This window comes from Phocoena phocoena, chromosome 11 (assembly GCF_963924675.1).
Source record: "Phocoena phocoena chromosome 11, mPhoPho1.1, whole genome shotgun sequence".
NCBI lineage: Eukaryota > Metazoa > Chordata > Mammalia > Artiodactyla > Phocoenidae > Phocoena > Phocoena phocoena.
The window spans coordinates 38,131,486-38,155,080 of record NC_089229.1 but is presented as its reverse complement, the minus strand read 5'-3'; the positions used below and the strand labels follow the sequence as shown (position 1 = coordinate 38,155,080).

The 23,595-nt window shown below is 35.0% G+C and overlaps 1 protein-coding gene across 1 annotated transcript in view; it reads left to right on the top strand.

Moving 5' to 3' along the window:
- The window catches only part of PTPRQ (protein tyrosine phosphatase receptor type Q), a 196,363-nt gene extending 173,183 nt beyond the window's left edge, over positions 1 to 23,180 (top strand). Inside the window, exons 38-45 of the mRNA XM_065887336.1 lie at positions 286 to 376; positions 5,513 to 5,589; positions 11,862 to 11,996; positions 12,248 to 12,373; positions 13,186 to 13,334; positions 16,677 to 16,812; positions 22,769 to 22,892; positions 23,143 to 23,180. Coding sequence (XP_065743408.1) covers positions 286 to 376; positions 5,513 to 5,589; positions 11,862 to 11,996; positions 12,248 to 12,373; positions 13,186 to 13,334; positions 16,677 to 16,812; positions 22,769 to 22,892; positions 23,143 to 23,180 — 876 coding nt within the window. The remainder of the gene's footprint in view (positions 1 to 285; positions 377 to 5,512; positions 5,590 to 11,861; positions 11,997 to 12,247; positions 12,374 to 13,185; positions 13,335 to 16,676; positions 16,813 to 22,768; positions 22,893 to 23,142) is intronic.
- Positions 23,181 to 23,595: the final 415 nt, after the last annotated feature.

Below are 23,595 nucleotides of genomic sequence, written 5' to 3'. Positions count from 1 at the left end.
TATGAAAGGAGTTACTAACATGGTTGCTGCACCCCAGAGCTTCCCAAAGGGCAAAGAAATTATGCCAGAGAAAGCAGTAGCTCAACTAATCAATTCTATTCAGGAATTTTCAGTGAAAGTTCATGTAAGTTCATTACTGTTAATTTGACCTTGCTTCTGCAGTTATGAGAAGTGTTTTCATTTTAAAAGTAAAAGGATTTAGAATAAAGAATAGTCTTTTACTAAGTGGAACTTCTTGTTTACCTCTGAAATAAATCTAAACTTTGCAATGACTTCAATCCACAGGAATTACCAAAATTTCTTCAGGATCTTTCTTCCACTGATGCTGATCTGCCTTGGAACAGAGCAAAAAACCGCTTTCCAAACATAAAACCATGTATGTGTACATACTATTTCTGGTTTTAGATAATGAAACATTTTCAAATGAGAGCAAAATGCATTTTAGCATTTTTTCTTAAATATATATTACGTATTAATTGGATTATAATAATGCATTTTATTAGCAGCTGTTAAATTGTATCTCTTTTGCTTTGTTAATATTTATTAAAGTGAATGTACATGGTTTTCAGCTTATTCACACAAGGTTTACTCATGCAGGTGTAAGAAACTGTAGACCTAGTAGTTTCTTAGCTTTGTAATTTAACCCAAGTAACGAACCTCTCTAATATCTTCCTACAGACCTAGTTCTCAAATGAAAAGAGAAAGTTCACACATAACTTTGTGCATTAGTTTTCTTAAAAGCATGGCAGTGCTTTGTTAAGGAATATAAAAAATGCACTGCAAAATATTCATTGAAGATCAGAGTAAAGGTACGCTTACCAGGATTGGTTTTACAAAGGAGGCGGGCTTGTGCCTTACCACAGTGAACATGGCTTCATTTTTCAGTCAATAAGAAAAGAAACCATCTTACATGGTACACTGTTATTATTCCTTATATATCATTAAAAAGAATGTGTCTACTGATGTGAAATAAAAAAACCATATTATTGCTTTAAGACTTAGCAGTGATGTGAAAAAAAATATAACATTCCTCTGCTAATAATAGCTATATGTTTGATATCATATTTTTTTCAACAGATGTTCCTACTAACTATATTCTGATTCAATACATTTTTATATATGAAATTAAAAAGTGGTATTTGTTAAGCTCTGAAATAGTACTGTTTCAAAATCTAGAGTTTTAAAATATTCCTAATTTTAGAGTTAGTGTATATATATTTTTCTATGTTCTATGCCTTTTCAAAACTGTATTGGAGAAACTTCCACATATATATAAATTGAACTCTTCTGTCTAGAAAGACACAGACTTAAAGAAGGGTGTAATCACAGAATGTAAAATCATAAGGATATGGATAGGAAGAAATGGACCATATTCTGTTATTCTAGAACTAGAGGCATGAAGTAAACAAATTTAGGGAAACATGATATAGCAGGTAGTAATCTAACGGAATCTCTTAATTCCCAAGAATTAGAAAAGGATGAAAATACAAATAGCTTTAATCACCTAAAATCCTTCCCGGAACAAAACAAATCAAAGGTAAATGACTTTAAGAGTAAGTTGACAAATAAGACATTATTGTAGGAAATAAGGAATGTTAGTATTACATCTCTCAATTCCTGTGGCATGACCTTTCTTAATAAGTCCTTTTGTTTTCCCTTTCAGAGAGTTAACTTGAGTTGGATGCATCATAAATTTAAGAGATACGGAAATTCTCATGTTTTTATTTTCACCTATACCTAAATTTCCTTCAGACTCTCTGCTTCATGATTACTTAGTGATATTCTGTGAAAACAAGTACTATAGTGTGATTGAAGGACAGTTACTGTGGAATATTTAATATTTATTTACAATTGTGTATTTGGCTGAAGTAATGTGTATCACTATATATAAGTAAATCAAATATATCTAACTTATTTCCAAAGACTAAAGAGTATCTGACTTAAAAATATATATAAAAATTTGATATGTTAGACATTTTTTAAAATGTGTCATTTCAGTCTTTTATTATTAAGATCTCAGTGCATTATTTTCGGGGTTCACATAATGGCCATAGGAAAAGTCACATAATGCTAGCTTGCTAGCTCTTACAGCATAAGAAGTGAATACGAGTGGTCAATATAACTAAACAGACATCCTTAAAACAACAAGGAGAACTGAGGGGTAAGATTATCCAGATACCTAAAGCTAAGACAAAAAATAAGTAGTGATGGAATTATATTGTAAACCAAGGACGTTTTGGAATATTAAAAGCTTTGCATGCATGTTTTTCGCCTTTTCTAGAGTCAAATGGATAATGTCCAATTGTATTCTGCTTTCTTCTTGATTTCAGTACAGAAAACTTATGGTAATTTTTCTAATAATGTACTACATCCACATCCAATATCCTTTAATGGATTTTTAGGGGAAGGCTTGTTCTTAAGTGTCCTCTTAAAGAGTTGGAGGTCCTATAAGAAATAATTTTGTTAGGAAGAATGTTATATTTTTCAAGAATATTATTAGAATAATTTATTAATTCAACTAATACATACTGCTTGCTGTATAGTAAAATGACTAAAAACATGTGGGCTCTAATCAAACTTCCTGAGCTGCAGTTCTGTTTACCTACTAACTACTTTAGTGACTGGACATATTATTTAGTGGTGTTGACCTCCTAACTTTCAGGAGTAGATGAAATAACCATGTAAATCACTTTGCCCAATACCAGAACACAGGAAGCTCTCCTAAATATTAGTTCTTATGATTGTTAGTGATCAATAGACTGCTCATTTTTAAAAGCCTCTAACTTTCTGGGTGAAAAAATTTTAGTAACAGGCCCTTAGAGTCTACGGTCTGGAGATGATAAACCTACTTCCCTAACCTCGGTAGGAAGACAAGCTATAAACTCACTTCTGCCTATATGGACAAACAGACCCTCGCCCCTGCCCACATATACGTGGAACAAGAAAATGAAATGTTTAAACTAAATACATTCTCCCGTTGTGCTTGCAGAGAAGCCATAAAGCTGAAATGTTTTATTTCTCCCATAGAGAGTGAATTCATTTAATAGAGTCTGAATTTTAGCTTGAGCCAGCTAAGTGAGATTCATTGTTTCCCCTGAGTAATGTAGGAAGTAGGCTTTCAAATATCACAGTGCATTTTAGAAGATATTAGCTTACAGGGCTTTAAGATACTAGAATTAGCAGCAAATGTGTGCAGAAGAGATTTCCAAGTCTCTCTATGACAGGACACTATGACCTTCAGAAGTGTTCCAACACCATGAAGAAAAGTTTAGCTTGCTGTTGACTCAGTTATAAGCAGGCATATCGAGTGAATAGAAACCTGATGGCTTCCCTTCCTTAGTTACATGACTGGCCACAACGTCATTAAAATAGGCAGATCATACCAAATTCAAAATCTTTGGGATATAAATCATTCACATAAATTTTCTTGAACAATCCCCCTTCTTTAGATTCAAACACATTGGTCAGGTCATTATGATTACTAATGGTACAGCAAAGTCATTTAACATACAACGTGCTTAATTTTAAGACCATAAGAACGTGTTTTCTGTTCTATACAGCTTTATGAGTTCCATAAGCTTTCGTATAAGTTTTCCTCAGAGGATTCTACAAAATAAATATTATAACTATATTATATTATAGCTGAGGTAACAAAGGAACAGAGAACTTAAGCAATTCGCCCAATGCCATAAATAGTAGATAGATCATCTGTAATTCAAACATAAACCCACATTTACCTATTTTTCCTTCAGTACCGAGTGCCTTCCCATTAAGATTCAAAACAAAACAAAACAAACAAAAAACCTTCAAAATAATTAAGTAGTAATAGATACTTTATATCATTCTCTGGTCTAGTTAAAATTAGCACTGGACATTTCAATTATAATACCAACTCGGTAAAAATTCTCAGGAAAAAATAATTTTTGATACCTTTCTTTGAAGAAAAGTAATGCGTAAAGGTTCTCTAATTTTGCCATACCTTAAAAGTCTAAAAAATAATAATTAAAAGTTTGGTATTAAAGAAAGAATCGGCAGATAAATTAAGGGAAGAGTATAAATGGTCCAGAAATAGCCCTAAACACATAGAGAAAACTAGTGTGTGATAAAAGTGGTGTTTTGAACAAGGGAGTAAGGATGGACTATTTGTTGTTCCAAATGTTAACAAACAAACAATAAAGGTAGATTTTACCTCATTCTGTTTCAAAAGAAAAAAAAGCCCAATGGATCAAAAATCAAAATATTTAAAACAAAAGAAGAAAACCCTATTAACGTTCCAGAAGGAACTATGAATGAATTTGTGAAAATAAGAATATTGGTGTGACAAAGACCTTTGTATATATCACACAAGAAGCCATAGTGAAGCCATAATGAAAAATAATGAGAAATTTGATTACAAAATATATAAATTTTATCTATGGGAAGGTAGCTAGCAGATAAACTGATTAATAGCTAGAGGCAAAGACAAATGACAAACTAAAAGAAAAATTCAATACATGTAAAACATTCTTAGTATATTTTTAAAAATAGAAAAATAGTATCATATGAAAATGTAATTAATAGAAAATCTATTTAAAATGGCCAAAGCATAAGCAAAGAAGCTCTTCACTCATATTTAAGAAAATCAATATAAATATTACGAGACATCAATTTCTATCAAAAGGTCATAAATTAAAATGTTTAATAATATGACAGTGAAAGTAAGAGGAAACAGTTCAAACTGTTCAAGCACTTTTGTTCAGAGTGATATAACTTGAGAACAATTTGTCAATATCTTTCAAATTTTGAGATGCACAATATGATTTGGGAATTTTACTGCTGGTAATGTACTCTACAAATACAGTCCTACATATGTGCAAAAAGTCCAGTTATATTTATTCAACTTTTTTTTTTTTTTTTTGCGGTACGCGGGCTTCTCACAGCTGTGGCCTCTCCCGTTGCGGAGCACAGGCTCCGGACGCGCAGGCCCAGCAGCCGTGACCCACGGGCCCAGCCGCTCCGCGGCACGTGGGATCCTCCCGGACCGGGGCACGAACCCGCGTCCCCTGCATCGGCAGGCGGACTCTCAACCACTGCGCCACCAGGGAAGCCCCTATTCAGCTTTTTATAATAACAAAATGAGATGAGTTTAAATCACCCTAAAGAGCTAAATAAGTATGTTATATTCAAACACTGAAATACTATATGGCTTTTTAAAGTAATGAGCTAGATATTGTTGTTTATGCTAATATGGAAAGATACAGGTAAATAAGAAATTTTTGCAGAATAGTGTGTATATTGCCCACTTGTGGTCAATTTTATATGAATATATATAGAAAATCCTGGAAATAAATACAAGAACATATTAATAGTCATTGTCTCTGGGTAGTGGAAATATGGAATAAGAGGGAATTTCTATTTAAAATTTTAGAGCCGTCTATAATTTTTGATGTTATATCATGAACTTCTTTCTATTACTGCTATAGTAAGAAAGTAGCAAAGTGAATTAGCATTAATTTCTTATATTTTCTTCTAGATAACAATAACAGAGTGAAACTGATAGCTGATGCCAGTATTCCAGGATCGGATTATATTAATGCCAGCTATGTTTCTGTAAGTTGCTATTTTTATATATATTTTTATAAAATATAAATACTGCAGTATTACTCTTCAAACTATTTAAAACAAGAAATTCATTACAACCTCTATGAATTTAATGCACCAGTTCCTTACAACAACATTATGTACCCCCATTTTATACATGGGGAAACGGAGGCTCCAAACAGATTGCAATTTACCCAGTGATCATTTCACTAATAAGTGGCAGATGTACAACTTCTAGCTACACATCCCCTGGTCTTTCCACTATTTCCTACTTTGTCAGAATATTCTCTGTACACAATGAGGTCGGCCAACCTCTCTTTCAAAGAAAAATTAGTCATATGTACAGTCATGTCCATATAATATAAAAACCTATTATGCTCTTCCTCCCTTCTAGATTTTCAGTCCTTCTAGGGGACTACGATGCCTTGTTCTTTTCATCCTCAGCTACTTACAGAACGTGCACTCCATTGTAGCTACTCAACAAGCATATCTTAAGTGAACCAACATGGGGTGAACTGTGACATGCCTAGTATACTATGTTGCACATCATAGATAATAAATGCTTGCTGCATTGGACTGAAAGTTGAATAAACCAAAGTGTTTTAAGGATCTCTCCCTCTCCTTCTCCATGGCTCTTTTGTTCTCTCAATGCTCACCACTATCATAGGTACACAGAAACCTTAGATGCACCCAAGATCTCCACTTGGGTTGACACAATCACAAAATCCGAGAGTAGGAACTGCTTTTGTGGTTATTTAATCCAACCATTCACCCAGGAAATCTTTCTGAAAAATTACTTGTAATTAGATATTAGCCTTTCTTGGCATTGATTCACCTATTTCCTCCTTAAGGCAGATGATTCTATCACTGAACTACTCAAATACACAGTTGTTTTATAAAAACAAGATATGTTCCCTTACATTTTCACCACTGACTTCAATTCTAATACATACCAAGGTTAACTATGCTTCTTATCATGAATATACAGAAACCTGAAGGTTCCCTCTACTGCCCACACTCCCACTGGTGTTTTATTTTTTCCTTATTCAGTCTTCTAACCCAGGCCCGCCATTTCATTTGGTCCCACTGGGGCTCTGCTTATGTGATGCTCCATCCTTTCCCCAACATCAAACATAACCTGTCCTATGTCCCATTCTCCCCAAGACTCTGTTAAGGGGGAAAAGAAGAATTCATCCTAAATTTTATATTGGTTGATAATTACTCCAAAATTACAATTATATATTGAATCCTATTGTGAAAGAAGTGAACAATGGGAGCATTTAAGATTTCTTAATAGGAGAAGTGACAGGGGAGTTGCAGAGGTTAATAAGGCATCCTTTGAATTTCATCCTATTTTTGTGCTAGAACTTTAAATCTATTTTGAAGAAAACCCAAAGTTACTATTGTGATGACATTTTATTCATTTATCAAATCATTGACTTCCCTGAAAATGTAATTCTTTTCTAAAGATTTTGGTGAAATCTTGTGCTTACCAATTTTAATTGTATCCTAAACAATATAGCATGTAGAAGTTTTACTTTGATTTGTAGAATGAGGCATATATACATTTAGATATTTAGAGTTAATCAATGATCATATATTTTGTGATACCATAGAACAGAGCAAGAACAAATTGTTGTATCAGTGATCTATTAATTCGTATCATTTTTATTCACCAATAAGTAGATACAAATGAATAGCTTATATCCTATAATGTTCATCCAGTTATGGGATGACAGTATAGGTTATGAATATGATTGGGAAGGCAACCAGACAGTTTTAGGAGGTATAACTGAACCACACATAAACAAAGGAATATTCATGAACCCCCAGGGTTCCCTCTAAATATTATAAGTTGTCAGGAGACAACCATAAGAAGATCAAAATACAGGATGAGCAATAAACTAAATCTGAGTACACATATATATATATATATATATATTCTGCTGTGGTCAAGTGATGTTGTAATATAATAAATTTTACAACAAAGTCACTATGACCCATATGTAATGATATGCGTAATCATTACTGAGCTACATGGTAAGCCGGCCTAGATGGAAAGCACTTTATATTAAGGCAGGTTTCAGTACTGGAGTGGGCAGTATGCTGTATTGCTTTTACTTCTAGGGATATCTCCTTCGCCTGGGATGTCAGGAACAGATGGAAATAGACAAAGTCATAATACCATAGTGGCCTCTCACTTCTCTATCCCCAAATTCAGGCAGTCTTCACCTCAGAAATAGTGAAGATTTCTCAGAATGAATGTTTGACACCCCAGTTTCCCCCAACTCCCCACTTTTGTTCCATGGCACCTCCATCTGAAAGTTCATGAACACTTGTTCCAGGAGAAAAAGAGAAAGGCCATCTACAAATGGACTCTGAATTCCTATTTCTTTGGAAGCTGGAGGAAAAGGGAGAAGAACTATAGAGCAAGGTAGAGAAAAAGCAAAATAACTAGTGTTTAGATGGAAAAGAAAAAGTGAAGTCTGGAGAATGGAAAAGGAAGACCAGTAGGTGGTCTGAAGGATGTACTTTAAGACTAGGAAACTCCAGGCCTGGGTCTGTAATTAGATTACTATATGTTTATCTCTCTGCCCTTGGCTCTTCTTGGGAATTGTGCTCCTGAAGCTAGGACTCAAAGAGAGCCTGGAAAATGCTGATTAAGGATGGACTGTGGAAGAGAGGTAGGGAGGAAAATAGATACTGCATCCTTGTAAACAACCACTAATTGCACACGTGACTTTAGGAATGTTTTCAAGAAAGCTAACAATAAGAACATTATGTAATGGGACAAGACCCCGACTCTGCCACCCCAGATTATCTCTCCTGTCAACCTGAGATGCCTGAAATTACTTCAATTTGAGGATGGCTTTTACCATAGCTGGAGATTGAAGATTAAAGGCTATGATGCAAAGGAGCTGTAATCGTATCACAAACATCAGATTTCGTCTACTCTGGTAGAAGATTATAGTACCAAAGGACACTGAATCCCTGAAAAAGGGAAATGCAAATAACTAGGAGAAACATTTAATAAATTGATCAATTACAGTTAATTGTCCTCACCCTTAAAACGCTTCCAGGACACCATTCTCTCGATTTTCCATCTACAGCTTTGACACTTTCATCTCAGTCTCGTTGGTTCTCTCTTATCTCCTTGGCCACCAAACACTGAAATTATCTGCAGCCCAATCCTTGAATTTACTTTTTCTTTCCAAACTCATTTCTTTGACGATCTCAACCATTCTTGTGATTTTAAGTAAGATCTATTTGGTAACTACTTTGAAATTATGTCTCTAGTTTGGACTTCTTTCTGAATTCCAAGCTCATATACCCAATTGCCTTCATGACATTCCTACTTGAATATCCAAAAGGAATTTCAAGTGTAATATTTCCATTATGAATTCTTGATTTTCCTTTTAACCTGCTTATCCTGGGTGTGGAGAAAAGGGAACCCACCTACATTGTTGGTGGGAATGTAAATTGGTGCAGCCACTGTGGAAAACAGTATGGAGCTTCCTTAAAAAGCTAAAAATAGAATTACCATATGACCCAGCAATCCCACTCCTGAGCATATATCTGGAGAAAACTCTAATTCAAAAAGGTACTTGCACCCCAATGTTCACAGCAGCACTATTTACAGTAACCAAGACATGGAAGCAACCTACATGTCCATCGACAGGTGAACGGATAAAGATATGATGTATATATACATAGGAATATTACTTGACCATTAAAAAAGAATGAAATAATGCTATTTGCAGCAACATAGATGGACCCAGAGATTGTCATACTAAGTGAAGTAAGTCAGAAAGAGAAAGTGAAGTAAGTCAGAAAGAGAAAGAAAAAGACAGAAATACCATATGATATCACATATATGTGGAATGTAAAATATGATACAAATGATCTTATATACAAAACAGAAACAGACTCACAGACATAGAAAGCAAATTTATGGTTACCCAAGGGGAAACGGGGTAGGGGACAGATAAATTAGGCGTTCAAGATTAGCAGATACAAAGTACTATCTATAAAATAAACAACAACAAGGTCTTACTGTATAGCACAGGGAATGATACTCAATATCCTGCAATAAACCATAATGGAAAAGAATACGAAAAATATATGTATAACTGAATCACTTTGCTTTACACCAGAAACTAACACAACATTGCAAATCAACTATACTTAGGTTAAAAAAAGATTTTTTAAGTCTGCTCTTCCTGAAGTTTTCCCCATCTTCATTTGGAATCATTATTGACTTCTCTATTTTTCTTATACCCAGTATCCAATCCATAAGCAAATTCTCTTGGCTGTGTCTTCAGAATTTATCCAGATTTTATCACTTCTCACAATCCCCATTGCTATCGCCCAAACTAACCCTTGGTTGGATTGTTGCAATAACCTTCTAACTACTCTCCCTCCTTTCTCCTTTAAACCATATCAGCTTGTCTTACAGAAACCAGGATGAAACTCTTAAACCATATACTCTGTATGTTCAAAATCTTTCAAAGGCTTTCCATATCATTCAGAGTAAAATCCAAGATCTTATAATTACCTACTCTAGGACCTAAAGCACCATTGTCCTCCCTGCCTTGTTCTTTCCGACATCACCTTCTATTACTGTCCCCCTCATTCCAGCCACTTGCTGTTCTTAGAACATTCCAGACACATCTCTCCTTTAATGCTGTTATACTTGACTTTCTACCTGGAACACTTTTCCTTCAGATCTTGAAGGGATTACCCCCTTTCTGCTTCAGTTCTTTCCTCAGATTTCACCCATGAGTCTTTTCTGAACACCCTATTTTCTGAAAACTCTCTCTCACAACACATCACTTTAAAAAACTCTATGTAAATTGTTTATTTAATAGACTTATTAATAGGCTTGATGTCTATTTCCCCTAACTAGAATATAAGATAAATGAGAGTAGGAATTTTAGTCAGTGATGAATCCTCAGCTCCTAGAATAGTGCCTGACACACAGTAGACCTTCATAAATATTATTTGAATGGAGGAATGTGCATATTTTAAAAGTCTGCAGAGAAAGTGACTAAAATATTAATGCTGCTTCATTATGGATAGTGAGATTACAGATTAATTCCACATTCTATTATGTATTTTTCTGAATTTTCCAAACATTCTACACTGACTATATATTACTTTTTTAACCTAAAAAAAAAAAACCTTTACAATGTAAAATAATTATATATTTCAACTGAGACTGGAAACATAGAAATGCTTTAGCATATAGTTTATTTAAGAGACTCAAGGTTTTATACCAGAAACTGTCACTGGGTGATTTTGGGAAAATCACCTCAAGTAGCTCATTATTCTTTAAAGTAAAATACACTAGTTGGATTAGATTTTAGGGCCCCTTGAACTTTAAAATGTATATTTATTCAGTGTAATACTATATTCTCTGGCTACTGAGACAATTCCAATTTAAAAATAAAATTCACCTTTAATCCTCATTCCTCAAAATATTTTGATGTTTGGAATACATGTAATTTCATTACTATATTTTATTTATACAGTACCTTTAAGAAAAATCCACAGATATTACTCAAGTGGCATACTTACATTCCAGGTGAATGGACTGAGTTTTAGAATAACTTGATAAAAGCTACAAGAGCTATCGTAATAGGGTTGAGACAAATCTCAGGTCCTATAGTAGTTAAATGAACCTTCTTATTATTCACATTACTCTTGGTTTGGAGCTCTGGAGAGTAATTACTAATGCCATAGTTTACATAGATAAGTAATTTCTTGGAGAAAGAGTATGAAAATATCTGCACAGTCTTTAAATATATGACAGTAACTTAGTGGAATGGGTAAGAGCGCTGGCTCTGGACTCAGACTACCTTACCAACTGTGAAATCTTCCACAAATTACTTCACATTCCTTAGCTTCAGTACCTTCCTCTCTAAAATGAGGATAATAATAGTTCTAATTCTCAAGGTTTTTATAAGAAACTAATTGAAATACTAACTATAAGATGCTTAGCATATTGTCTGCTGTAAAGTGGTATTTTTTAGTCTTTACTGCTTTATTCAGAGTTAGAAATACATTTTAAGAACAGTTAGCTGTAATAGTATATTACATTGTGAGGTTAAAATTAATATTGGAAATTTTGAGTATCTATTATTATTTAGCATTCAAAAATGTACAATATTTTAAAATATTAGGTCATCTTAAACTAGTATGTTTTTCTTACGTTGCTCAAAAACTAAAAAATACTATATATATGTAAATATTGATGCAGTGTTATAATTATATCATTCTAGGGCTACTTATGTCCAAATGAATTCATTGCTACTCAAGGTCCATTACCAGGAACAGTTGGGGATTTTTGGAGAATGGTGTGGGAAACCAGAGCAAAAACATTAGTAATGCTAACACAGTGTTTTGAAAAAGGGCGGGTAAGTTATTTGAAAATCTTTTCACAAAACTTTTACAATTCTGTTAATATATGTGTGACAATTTTAGCTAATACTTTGAGTCATCAATGACTTGGACATCTATAAAGCAGTTTTATCTTAGCAGCGATAACTGTGATATTTTATACACACACACACACACACACACACACACACACACACACACACACACAGACAAATGTATCTATATAAAACTACGGTTCTTATGACTGGTGATTCTTTTCTGAATACAGATCAGATGCCATCAGTATTGGCCAGAGGACAACAAACCAGTTACTGTCTTCGGAGATATAGTGATTACAAAGCTAATGGAGGATGTTCAAATAGATTGGACCATCAGAGATCTGAAAATTGAAAGGGTAAAAAAAACGAGGGGAAGTCAAACATGATATAAAATATGAATGTTCTAAATGTCTAAAGTAAAATTAATTTCTAGACATATTGCTTGATACCTGTATATTCAATAATGCTTTTCTATTATTTTCAAAATAGAAGTTTTGAATTGGCACCTGCCTTCAATGTCTACGTCACTGTGTTTAATTCCAAATTATATAAAGTTCATATTAACCAGTTAATATCAAATTCTTAGGTAGACAGGGGAAGAAAAAGGAGGAAACAACTAGATCACTAAGTTTATCTTATTTTATAAAGAAACTGTAATATCTGATTTAAAACAGGAATTTCCCAAATCACTTATCTCTGTCTACACCCTAACAACTGGATTTTCTGTTTAATCCAGAACCAATACAGAAGCGATAGCATAGGATCCCACTTATATAACGTAAAGGCCTATAAACACAGAAAATGATATAAGGATCTTTATACTTTCTGACATTATCAGATACTCTATACCTGTGTTGTGAATAATTTGTGAGTGTGTTTAAGTTGTTAGGTCACAATTGTTCAAAATCTACTACTCTGGTGTTACAAAACGTTACATTATATTTGAATTTAAATACCCTACATTATCATCTGCTTGCAAGCCTTCTCATTGTTTGCATTCATACAGAAAGGCAATTTTCTTTATTGTAGCAATAGTAGAAGGCTTCTCTTATAGGAAACTATGAAAACACAGTTTCTCCTGTTTGGTAAATTGTCATTTTAAAAGATCACCTTGAAAACCTGGCAAGTCAGCTGTCTTACCATGTTTCTTTAATGTCATTTTGTCTAGCATGGGGATTGCATGACCATTAGACAGTGTAACTTTACTGCTTGGCCTGAGCATGGGGTTCCTGAAAACAGTACCCCTCTAGTTCACTTTGTGAAGTTGGTTCGAGCAAGCAGAGCACATGACACCACACCTATGGTTGTTCACTGCAGGTAAGAAAGAGAGATTTTTAGAACCTCTCAACGCTAGAAACACTAGAAATGGTACTGAAACTCAGCCTGACCTTTTTATTATCACGACACCATTGATTTTCTGGCAGAATGTTAATGTAGATTCAATCCAGCTTTTACTTTTCAGATATTTTACTGGTTATAACAAATCGAGATGTAGTTTTATAACAGGTTAGATGGTAGAGATAAAATGAGTAATGACTATGTCTAAAAGCAAGGGAAAATATATATCCTGGTACAGGAATTTTCCTGAAATCTTGACTGGATTATACCTCTCGAAGGCCTTCAAATTAAAAACGAAAGAATCGTAGCCCATTTTTGATGTGGCTACACATCAAATGGATGCGTCTGGGTATGTAGGATTTTTTTATTTTTACGAATAAACATCTGATCCTTCATTATTTCAACTGATATTAGTCTAATATACTAATTTAAACTTTTTTGCAAAAGCAAGTTTCTAGATTTGACTTACAAAGAATAAAGAAAATGAACTTTAAAATAAAGATCAAATTAAGTGACCAACCCAAGCATGATTCAAAGTTTTTACAAACTATTCAAATATCTTTCTTTGACCTAGCTTTTTGAATATGATAAATAGAATGTGACCATAAATGAAGATTTTTCCCCTCTTTATTTTCACTGGTATTTTATACCACTGAAATACCAATACTCCCCCGCAAAAAGAAATAAAACTCACAATTGTTTAGAATTCAGAGTTCTGGACATATTGATATGATTTATGATTTATAACATGATATATCTAAGTCAATCTCAACATGAGTTTCGTCAACAGTTGTAGTTTGTAAATTAAAGAAAAAGTGGGTGATAATATACTGTTTTATGATCCCACTTATATGAGATACCTACAAGAGGTAAATTCATAGAGACAATAAACTGGAATTGTGGTTACTAGGGACTTGGGAGAGAGAGAAATGGAGAGTTACTGTTTAACGGATACATAGCTTCTGTCTGGGATGATGAAAATATTCTGGAAACAGATAGTGGTGTTGGCTGCAAAAGACTGAATGTGCCTAATGCCACTGAATTGTGCACTTAAATATGGTTAAAATGGTAAATTTTATGTTAGGTATCTTTTGCTACAATAAAAAAATTTAAGTAACAATATCTTTTAACCCATTATTATTAATTATAATAATTCCAGAAATTAATTGATGGATAATTATTCTAATGGGAATATACTATAATTAATGTGGTTAAATATGTAAGAAAATATTAATCCATCCAATTTTTAAACTTTTTTTTTTAGAGGAAAAACTCAACATGTAATTTAAATGAGTCTACATCTTCCAGGAATATTTTAGATTTTTTAAATTGTAAGAGTAATACACAAATGCTTGCTCATTATGAGATATCTTTTTTACATTTAAAAAGCATATAGAATTAAAAGTAAAAGCCTCATTCTTACCCTCCCAATTCCATATCCCCTCCATATATATAAAATTTTTAACAGATCAGTATATAGTATAAATAGAATAACAGTTTGCTTATAAAGTCAGTGATTGATTTTAAACTGGCATCACTGATGATTAAAACGGATAGTAACCTTCCTTCAGCTTCTCCATATTTTACATATACACTGCCACTGGATTAAAACAGTGGATTTAAAAATCCATTAAAAAAGAAAAGTACCATCTCTCTTGTAGCCTCAAAAAGAGTAGTCTCCTCCTTTGTGATTTAAATACATAAAAGAGACCAGAGAAAAAGTATGCTTATATTAATGATCATTTTAAAATATCATTTTAAAACTGTCTACTAAATGATTACCTCCAACCCCAGCTTCTCACCTCAACTTTAGACTTATACATTTAACTTCCAGTTTAACCACAACATTCTGAAAATTTGATGTGTCCAAAACAGAACACTTAGATCAGTCTCCAAACTCCCTCCTTCTCATCCCCATCTTGGTAAACAGCAGTCCACTCTGCTTTGTACAGAAACCCTAGACTCATCTTCAACTCTCTGCTTCCTCTTACATTCCACATCCAACCCAACAGCAAATACTCTGATCCCTGCCCCCCATCACCTCTTCACACACTCTCTCCACCCTGGTCTCCTTGCTTTTCTTTGAACACACAGAACACTCTCCCACTCAGATCTGTTCTCTTCCTGCACCCTCAGGCTGTAATGCTCCTCTCCCAGGTACCCAGGTGGTGTACTCCCTAACCCTACTCAAGTTTCTTTTCAAATATCACATTGTCAGAGAACCTTTCTCTAATGACCCTGTCCTACCCTATCACCTTTTATCTCCTTAACCTAATTTATCTTTCTCCATAGCACTTATTGCGGCTGGGTGTATCCTATGCATGTTTCTTTGTTGTGTGGACTACCATTCTCCATCCTCTAGAATATAAGCTCCATAAGTTCAGGGACTTGGTATTGTTCACTGCTGTACCCCAGATGCCTAGGACAGTGTCTGACACTCAAAATATATTGAATGATGTAATGACTGATTACTCTGTTCGGGCATATATGTGTATGTGTTATAGTGATCAGATTTATGTTGTAATGCTATTTCTTAGATTGAATCATAGGTATTGTCGACATTAGAGAATATTTTTCACCTACAAAGATGGCAGTTTCGTGATGTTCAAAATGACATTTAAGATTAGGTGACCTTTCAAATGTTTTTTTTTTTTTTTTTCAGATTTACTTCCTATATTAACCATTTAAGTACCTAGGAGTCTTGTCTTTCTAATTGGAATTTCTGAAAAAATCCTGTCAGGTTTATCAATTAACAGTTTATATGGAGCACATACCTGTCCTTCAGTATTAAACTAATTTCTTAAAAGGAAATAGCTTTCCAATTTTATTATCTATAGGAAGGAAAAGAAAATTCTAGGGAAGGTGAAAAGAACACATGAGAATCTATCAATGTGATGCAGAGGAAGTACTATATGGGCTAAATATTACAGTTGACATTTTTCATGTTTAGCATTCCTATTGGTAACCAAAAATATATTCAATAAAAAGTTTCTGGGGTTAAGAATTTTCAATGACTTTTAAAAACTCTTCCCCATACTTCTCCAACTACAACCCTTAAAATATTATGAAAGAAGAGGGAAGGTTCAACTGGTTAAAAAAAAAACTCAAATATTTGACAGAGTATTTAACGATAATCATCTTGCTCTGTCGAAACAGTCTTGGGAACAATATAAATCCAAAGAAGCTCCAAAGAAAATCCACCTTCAATAAGAAAAGAAACTATTTATAATTTATTGCTATCATAGTTTACTTCCTTCATCACAATCAACATAAACAGGCTTTTTGCTGAATAATTTGCATGTAATTTCACTCTTCCTGCAGTGCTGGAGTTGGAAGAACTGGAGTTTTTATTGCTCTGGACCACTTAACACAACATATAAACGATCATGATTTTGTGGATATATATGGATTAGTAGCTGAACTGAGAAGTGAAAGAATGTGCATGGTACAAAACCTGGTAAGATATCTAAAACTTCAAGCAGTTATCAGCTCTAGAATTTCTGCCTGGAAGGATCTTAGTGGCAGCGATCTGGTAGACATGGACTTGAACTATTAGCAAAGCAGACATTCTCTTTTCCTACATTATAAACCTCTGGGTGGGGGCAGGGTCTTGGGGACGGCAGCTGATGGGGATTATAGGAGAACTGAAACCCACATGCCCCAGTTATCCTTCAGCACTGTTACTGACTACTCATCCTACCCTGTTTATACTGATAGGCATATAGAAAATAATTCATTAAATGGATTTGTCTTTAGCCTTTGGGAAGCTTAGAAAATGAACCAAATTAATTTCTTTTGTAAACATGCTAGAAGTTGTATTTGGGAAAAGTTTATTAACTATTACAGGTTTCTATGTATTTCACTTGTCCATATTTACCCCTTTTTATTAGTAGTACTAATAATGTTTGTTATAGCATGTCATCAACCAACTAACTGGGAGTTGTTTGTTTTGTTGTTCTGGTTTGGACGTAAAAATATTTTTAAAATATAGATTTTTGTCATTAAAAAAATCATACGATAGGGTGCTTCCCTGGTGGCGCAGTGGTTGAGTCTGCCTGCCGATGCAGGGGACACGGGTTCGTGCCCCGGTCCGGGAGGATCCCACATGCCGCGGAGCAGCTGGGCCCGTGAGCCATAGCCGCTGAGCCTGCAGGTCCAGAGCCTGTGCTCCGCAACGAGAGAGGCCACAATAGTGGGAGGCCCACGTACCGCAAAAAATAAAAATTAAAAAATTATACAGTATAATGGTAATGAAACTAAAAACCTTGTTGGGTGTCTAGTAGGTTCCAAGTATTATACTAGATCCTTTACGTGTATTATCTTATTTAATTCTTTATTTGTAAGGCAGGGCCAATGAAACTAATCAACAGACTAGGTATTATGGTCTCTGCTTTACAAATAGGGAAGCAGATGTTCAAGAATTCAGTGATATTTCAAGGTCAGAGCTAAAATTCAAACCCAAGTCTGTCTAACTATAATACATAGGATGTTCCTGTCATATCTTTGGATTGATATTTTTATACTACAGAGAGATTTTTCTCATAGTAAATATACAGTTCTTCTGTAATGGTATTTTCCAGGGTACCTACTAGAAAACACAAGTGGCTTTACAGTCATTAAAGGTGTGAGAAAACAGGCTCTTTGCTAAAATAAGTTTGAGAAAGACTTTCTTAGAATTACAGCCTCTATGCTAATGTGCATTGACAATTATAAATACAGAGCCCTTGTGGACATTTCCCAGACTTATATGACTATGAAATCCTTGAACACTTTTTGACCCCAAAACTTATGATGCCATGATGTCATGGAACATTAATGTTCTTAGGAAGATACTGCTCTAGACCAGAGACATCCAAACTTTTAGGAACACACATCCCTTTCAGGAGAAATGTTTGAGCATTCAACTCCAATACATATATATTTATTCTTAAAATGTAGATTGTGCAATTATGTAAATTATAAAGCGTACACAAGAAATTGAAAAACATGAGATAAAGGTCAAATAAGCAATTCTGACAACCTTGCTAATACTGGTGGCTTCATATTATCATAAGGTATTTTCAAAAGATAAATACTTAGCAGAAAATAATTGTTTCAATAGTGGTTTTAAATGCATGTTTTAAATTCTTTGTCATTTTTTTTTTTTTTTTTTTTTTTTTTGCGGTACGCGGGCCTCTCACCGTCGCGGCCTCTCCCGTTGCGGAGCACAGGCTCCGGACGCGCAGGCTCAATGGCCATGGCTCAGGGGGCCAGCCACTCCACGGCATGTGGGATCCTCCCGGACCGGGGCACGAACCCGTGTCCCCTGCATCGGCAGGCAGACTCTCAACCACTGCGCCACCAGGGAAGCCCTCTTTGTCATTTTTTTAAAAAGTGATCTAGCTTTTTGTCAGATCTGATTACGCTGTTGTTGCTTTCACCTCACAGCATGGCTCTAAGACGGTTATTCTAGGAGCATGAAAAGTGTCAGCACTGCCATTTTATTGTCATTCATTGGTGCTTGCCTGACGGATCTTATCTTTAATCCACAGTCTCTTTGTAGGAATCTTTTTAAGCCACTTCAGTTATGTGATGGCTAGGTAAAACTAGGTACTGTAATCCATGTGCATTCCCTTATATGCTGAAAGGGAGCACATGAGTGAAGTATCACTCTTCCCTTAGGAAACTTCAGAAATGGACTTCAACTTGTGGCCAGGCTTGGCTTCATGGGTATGTAGCCTATGCAGTCTCACGGGTCCCCACGCTCAAAAGGGCCTTGCACTTGATTTAATGTTTGCTGACACTGTTTTGAAAATCTTTAATAATTTTTGAGGAAGGAAACTTGTATTTTCATTTTGTAGTGGGCCCCACCAATTATGCAGCTGGTTGTTATCCAAAGATCTTTTAAGGGCTTCAAGATCAATACTACCATTAATGATTATTAAAACCAAATTCTTTCTTATTTTTAGTTGAGAACAAGAATAAATAGCTAGCATTTTCCTCCCATGTCCCTGGGTGTACACATGTGCACTGGTGATCAATGTTCTTGGCATTGATCGAGATTGGTTGGCTCTCTAGGATAGGTTAGAGGGTGCAAATGATTGGGATATTTCCTTGTAGAGACTAGATTCGGTCTTCAAATTACAGAAGTCGAATTTTGTCATGCTCTACAATTTTGTGGAACCAAACTTTGTAAAGAGTGTGTTCAAGCATGCCTGTGAATAACTGCACACAATTTAGTATTCAGTATATGCTATAAACTTCGTACATTATGCTGGAATAACCAGCCAGAGGAAAATGTTGCAGGTTGGGTAGGGGGATGAAAAGAGCCTGAATTTTGGTGTCAGAGAATTGAGTTCAGATTCCAGTCCTGCTAATTGCTGGCTTTGTGACTTTGTTTAATTAACCTCTCTGAGTTATTTCTCTTTTGTAAAATAGCTGTGTTACACTTTTCACAAGTCTATTGTAAGTATTAAATAAGAGAAGGTATCTAAAGCACCAAGCATGCAGTAAACGCCCAGCGTGCAGTAAAGGTCTGACAATGTAGTTGTGCCGATCGCTTTTTAAGATAAAAAGGTGGCAGTTCGTTAAAATCCTGATAAACACTTACTGAATCAACAGGTAGAAGTCATGAATATTAGTTGGCATGTTTGAAATAAGTACATCTTCATCGATATTCAAGAAAAGTATAGGGCTTTCCTGGTGGCTCAGTGGTTAAGAATCCGCCTGCCAATGCAGGGGACACGGGTTCGAGCCTTGGTCTGGGAAGATCCCACATGCCGCGGAGCAGCTAAGCCCGTGTGCCACAACTACTGAGCCTGTGCTCTAGAGCCCGCGAGCCACAACTACTGAAGCCTGTGTGCCACAACTACTGAAGCCCGCGCGCCTAGAGCCTGTGCTCTGCAACAAGAGAAGCCACCACAATGAGAAGCCTGCGCCCTGCAACAGAGTAGCCCCCACTCACTGCACCTAGAGAAAGCCCGTGTGCAGCAGCAACGACCCAATGTAGCAAAAAATTAAATAAGTAAATTTATAAAAAAAAAGTATAGGTAGCCCTTCCATAAGGGGTTATAAAATTAAGATACATCCATGTTTACTAAATAATTAGCCTCCATTTTGTAAACAATATAAATCACAATTCTCAGATCCTCGCTTAAAATGTGGTACTCCAAAGCTCTCTTTCACCGGACTTTGTTCCCAGAAGCTATGCTCTTTACTGTCTTTTCTCTGTGATGAAAGAAAGGAAAATGACCACACCTTGGCTCCAGTCCTTATAAACCAGCATTGCCTTGCACAAGAGTGGTTTCTTAGTTTCTTCTCTTGCACTTAGGAATGATTCCAATTTCTGTGAAGAATGCTGTCTCAGCACATACTACAGTGGCCATGGCCAGGGGTGGGGAGGTGGGAACCTCAGCAATATATCACCACTAAAAGACACCAGAGGGCCCAGACCCTGGAGAGAACCTAAAGTTCTTTCACTGTCTACCAAAACACAGTTCATAGCAGCCCCAGGAGATGTAAAAGAGCTTTCTGAGAGAATACTCTGCAGTGAGGTAATATCCTGAGATACTATTCCTGCCTGAAAAAAAGGATTAGTCTGGATGAATCCCTTTCCTGCTCTGGTTCTCTTGAAAATTGACTGATGTGAACTCCTGAGGTAGAAGAAAAAAGAATAACATATTTTTGGTGCCTAATTTTTTGCCACCAACATATATACATGGCTGGCCTTAAATCTCACAACATAGCTTTCCTGATCCCCCAGATGAGGAAACTGAACATCAGAAAAGTTTAATTCTTAAGGTAACAGGACTATCTAGGGTAGAAACTGGAACTGAACTCTTCACTGCCTCTTTGGCAATAACACACCACGGCAAAGGGATCTTGGAAAATGTAGTACTGCCCTGTGGAGCTCATCCTGCCCTGCTGGCAGAGTTTATACCCATCATTCTTTCCAGTGGAGAAAGATGAGATTGGGACAGTTAGAAGTTTCACATATCAAATGTGACTTCAAATTCAAATGTGTTTTTTTTTTAAATACCAGAACTCATAAACTTAAATGACTGTTGTTTTCAAAGAAATTATACCATGTCAATATATTTCTGTCAATAATGTTATTCATTGTGCAGTGCATATCTTAAAATACTCATTTGGAATTACCCTAAGAAATTTAACAGCAATTTCAATAGAATTTTTATTCCCTTATAACAATCCTTCATTTCTTACCAAAACTGAATTATGTAACTTGATCATCCACCTCACAAACTTGATCCCTAATGACTTCTGAATGTTCTCCAAATCAAGTCTGTCCTGAAATGGTAAAGATCTGCTAACTGTGAGAATTAAATGAGGCTAAGTCAACATTCATTACGCAACTACCACATTCCAGGCACTATTACACACAATGGGAATAGAGCAGTGAATATGACAGAGTTCTGTCCTCATAGAGCTGACAGTGATGAGATGTGTGTGGAAACATTTTGTAATCCACGAAGAAATAGGTATTCCTAATAATGACCAACAATCTCTAGAGACAGTTTCAATAGTGAAGTTCCCAAAAGGGTTTGAGGTGTAGTAGCAATAGATATGAATATAATTTCTTAAGATGGTCACTTTAGAGGACATTCTATTTAAATCAGTTGTCAGTATGTGTGTTTGTGTGTGTGTGTGTGTGTGTGTGTGTGTGTGTGAATCTTAAACATTTGGTTATTCCTTTAACCTCAGGTCCCTTCCCTATGTAAAAATGAGGGTGCTTTTCTATGACTAACCTTAACTACCTTTGGGAAAGTCCAAACCCAGAAATGCTAACAGTTTATTGAATTATATTGAATAAACTTAAAGAACCCAGATGGTATTGAATTTCATCCTAACTTTAGATGAAATGTTCGGAGTCCTGCCTTATATTTACAAATAGAGACCAGATCCTTGACATTAAGTAGGCCAAATGTTGGGTGATTAACAGAATTGTTAAATATTTTAAATATGCTGATCGTGTGTAGATATGCTCAGTCACAGCTTTTGAAAGTAAATTTAGTATCTGCATTCCAACAGCCATTCTAACAAGAAAAATATTTATAAGAAAAATTACTCAATTATGCCTAACAGGAAAAAGGAAACTTATAAACAAATTTAAATAATATATTTTGCTACTTTTTAAAATTACAGAAAGAAAGAACATATGAACACTTAGTATTTAATGACAAGTAATTTTAAAAACTGGAAACTACAAAAAGCCACAGGAATTTAGTAAATCTTATGTTTGAAATGATAAAAAATCATTTATATTCATGGTAAATTCTGTGCCTCTAATTTAGCTATTTAACATTTGTTGAGTTCAATATTACTTTTCACTGTAAAAGTATAGCCCCCCCCCAGCCCCCGTATAAGAAAATCCCTACCCCGTCCATTTATTTAACCATCCTTTCTTTGGTGTCTAGGCACAGTATATCTTTTTACATCAGTGTGTTCTGGATCTCTTATCAAGTAAAGGAAGTAATCAGCCCATCTGTTTTGTTAACTATTCAGCACTTCAAAAGATGGACTCTTTGGACACCATGGAAGGTAAACAGAGGCAATGTATATCAATTTACTACTAGTTTACCACCTATAGCAGGAGCATTAATTTAATAGTAACCGTATGTTGAAAATGTTTTAGAAGCTTGGCTGGCACACATATCAATTCTTTAATTTCTCTCTAATCCAAGTTAGGATAATAGCCTTTCCGGTACACTATATTTTTGTCATGAAACATTTAAATCTTTTGAACTGTTAACTTCAATTCTCTCTTGTGACATGTTACTTTATATTATAGGTGATGTTGAGCTTGAATGGGAAGAAACCACCATGTAAATATTCAGACCAAAGATTACAACTGGAAGATATTTTCAAATCCCAGGGGCCAAAATACCCCCTTACTCTTCTGAATTAAAATGTGCAACCTTAAATAAAACTCTACGCTTCCCTTACTGTGCCTTACTAAATGGATTGACATTTTATGAATAGTTCTAGGAAATAGCTAATTCCGGATAGTTATCTGTTTTGTACAGAATAAATATTATACATGTAAAATGTTTAAGAAGAGATATCCCAGAGATTTTTGAAGCCTTCTATGTTTTGGGAATGAGCCAAATATAAAATTATTATTATATTTACATTAATGTTTCAATGTGAATTTTCCCTACATATTGGATTTGATCTTGAACAAAAGTTGTAAATGTTGATTCAGTAGTGTTATTTTGGCCTCCAGGGTGTTGACTTTTCTCGT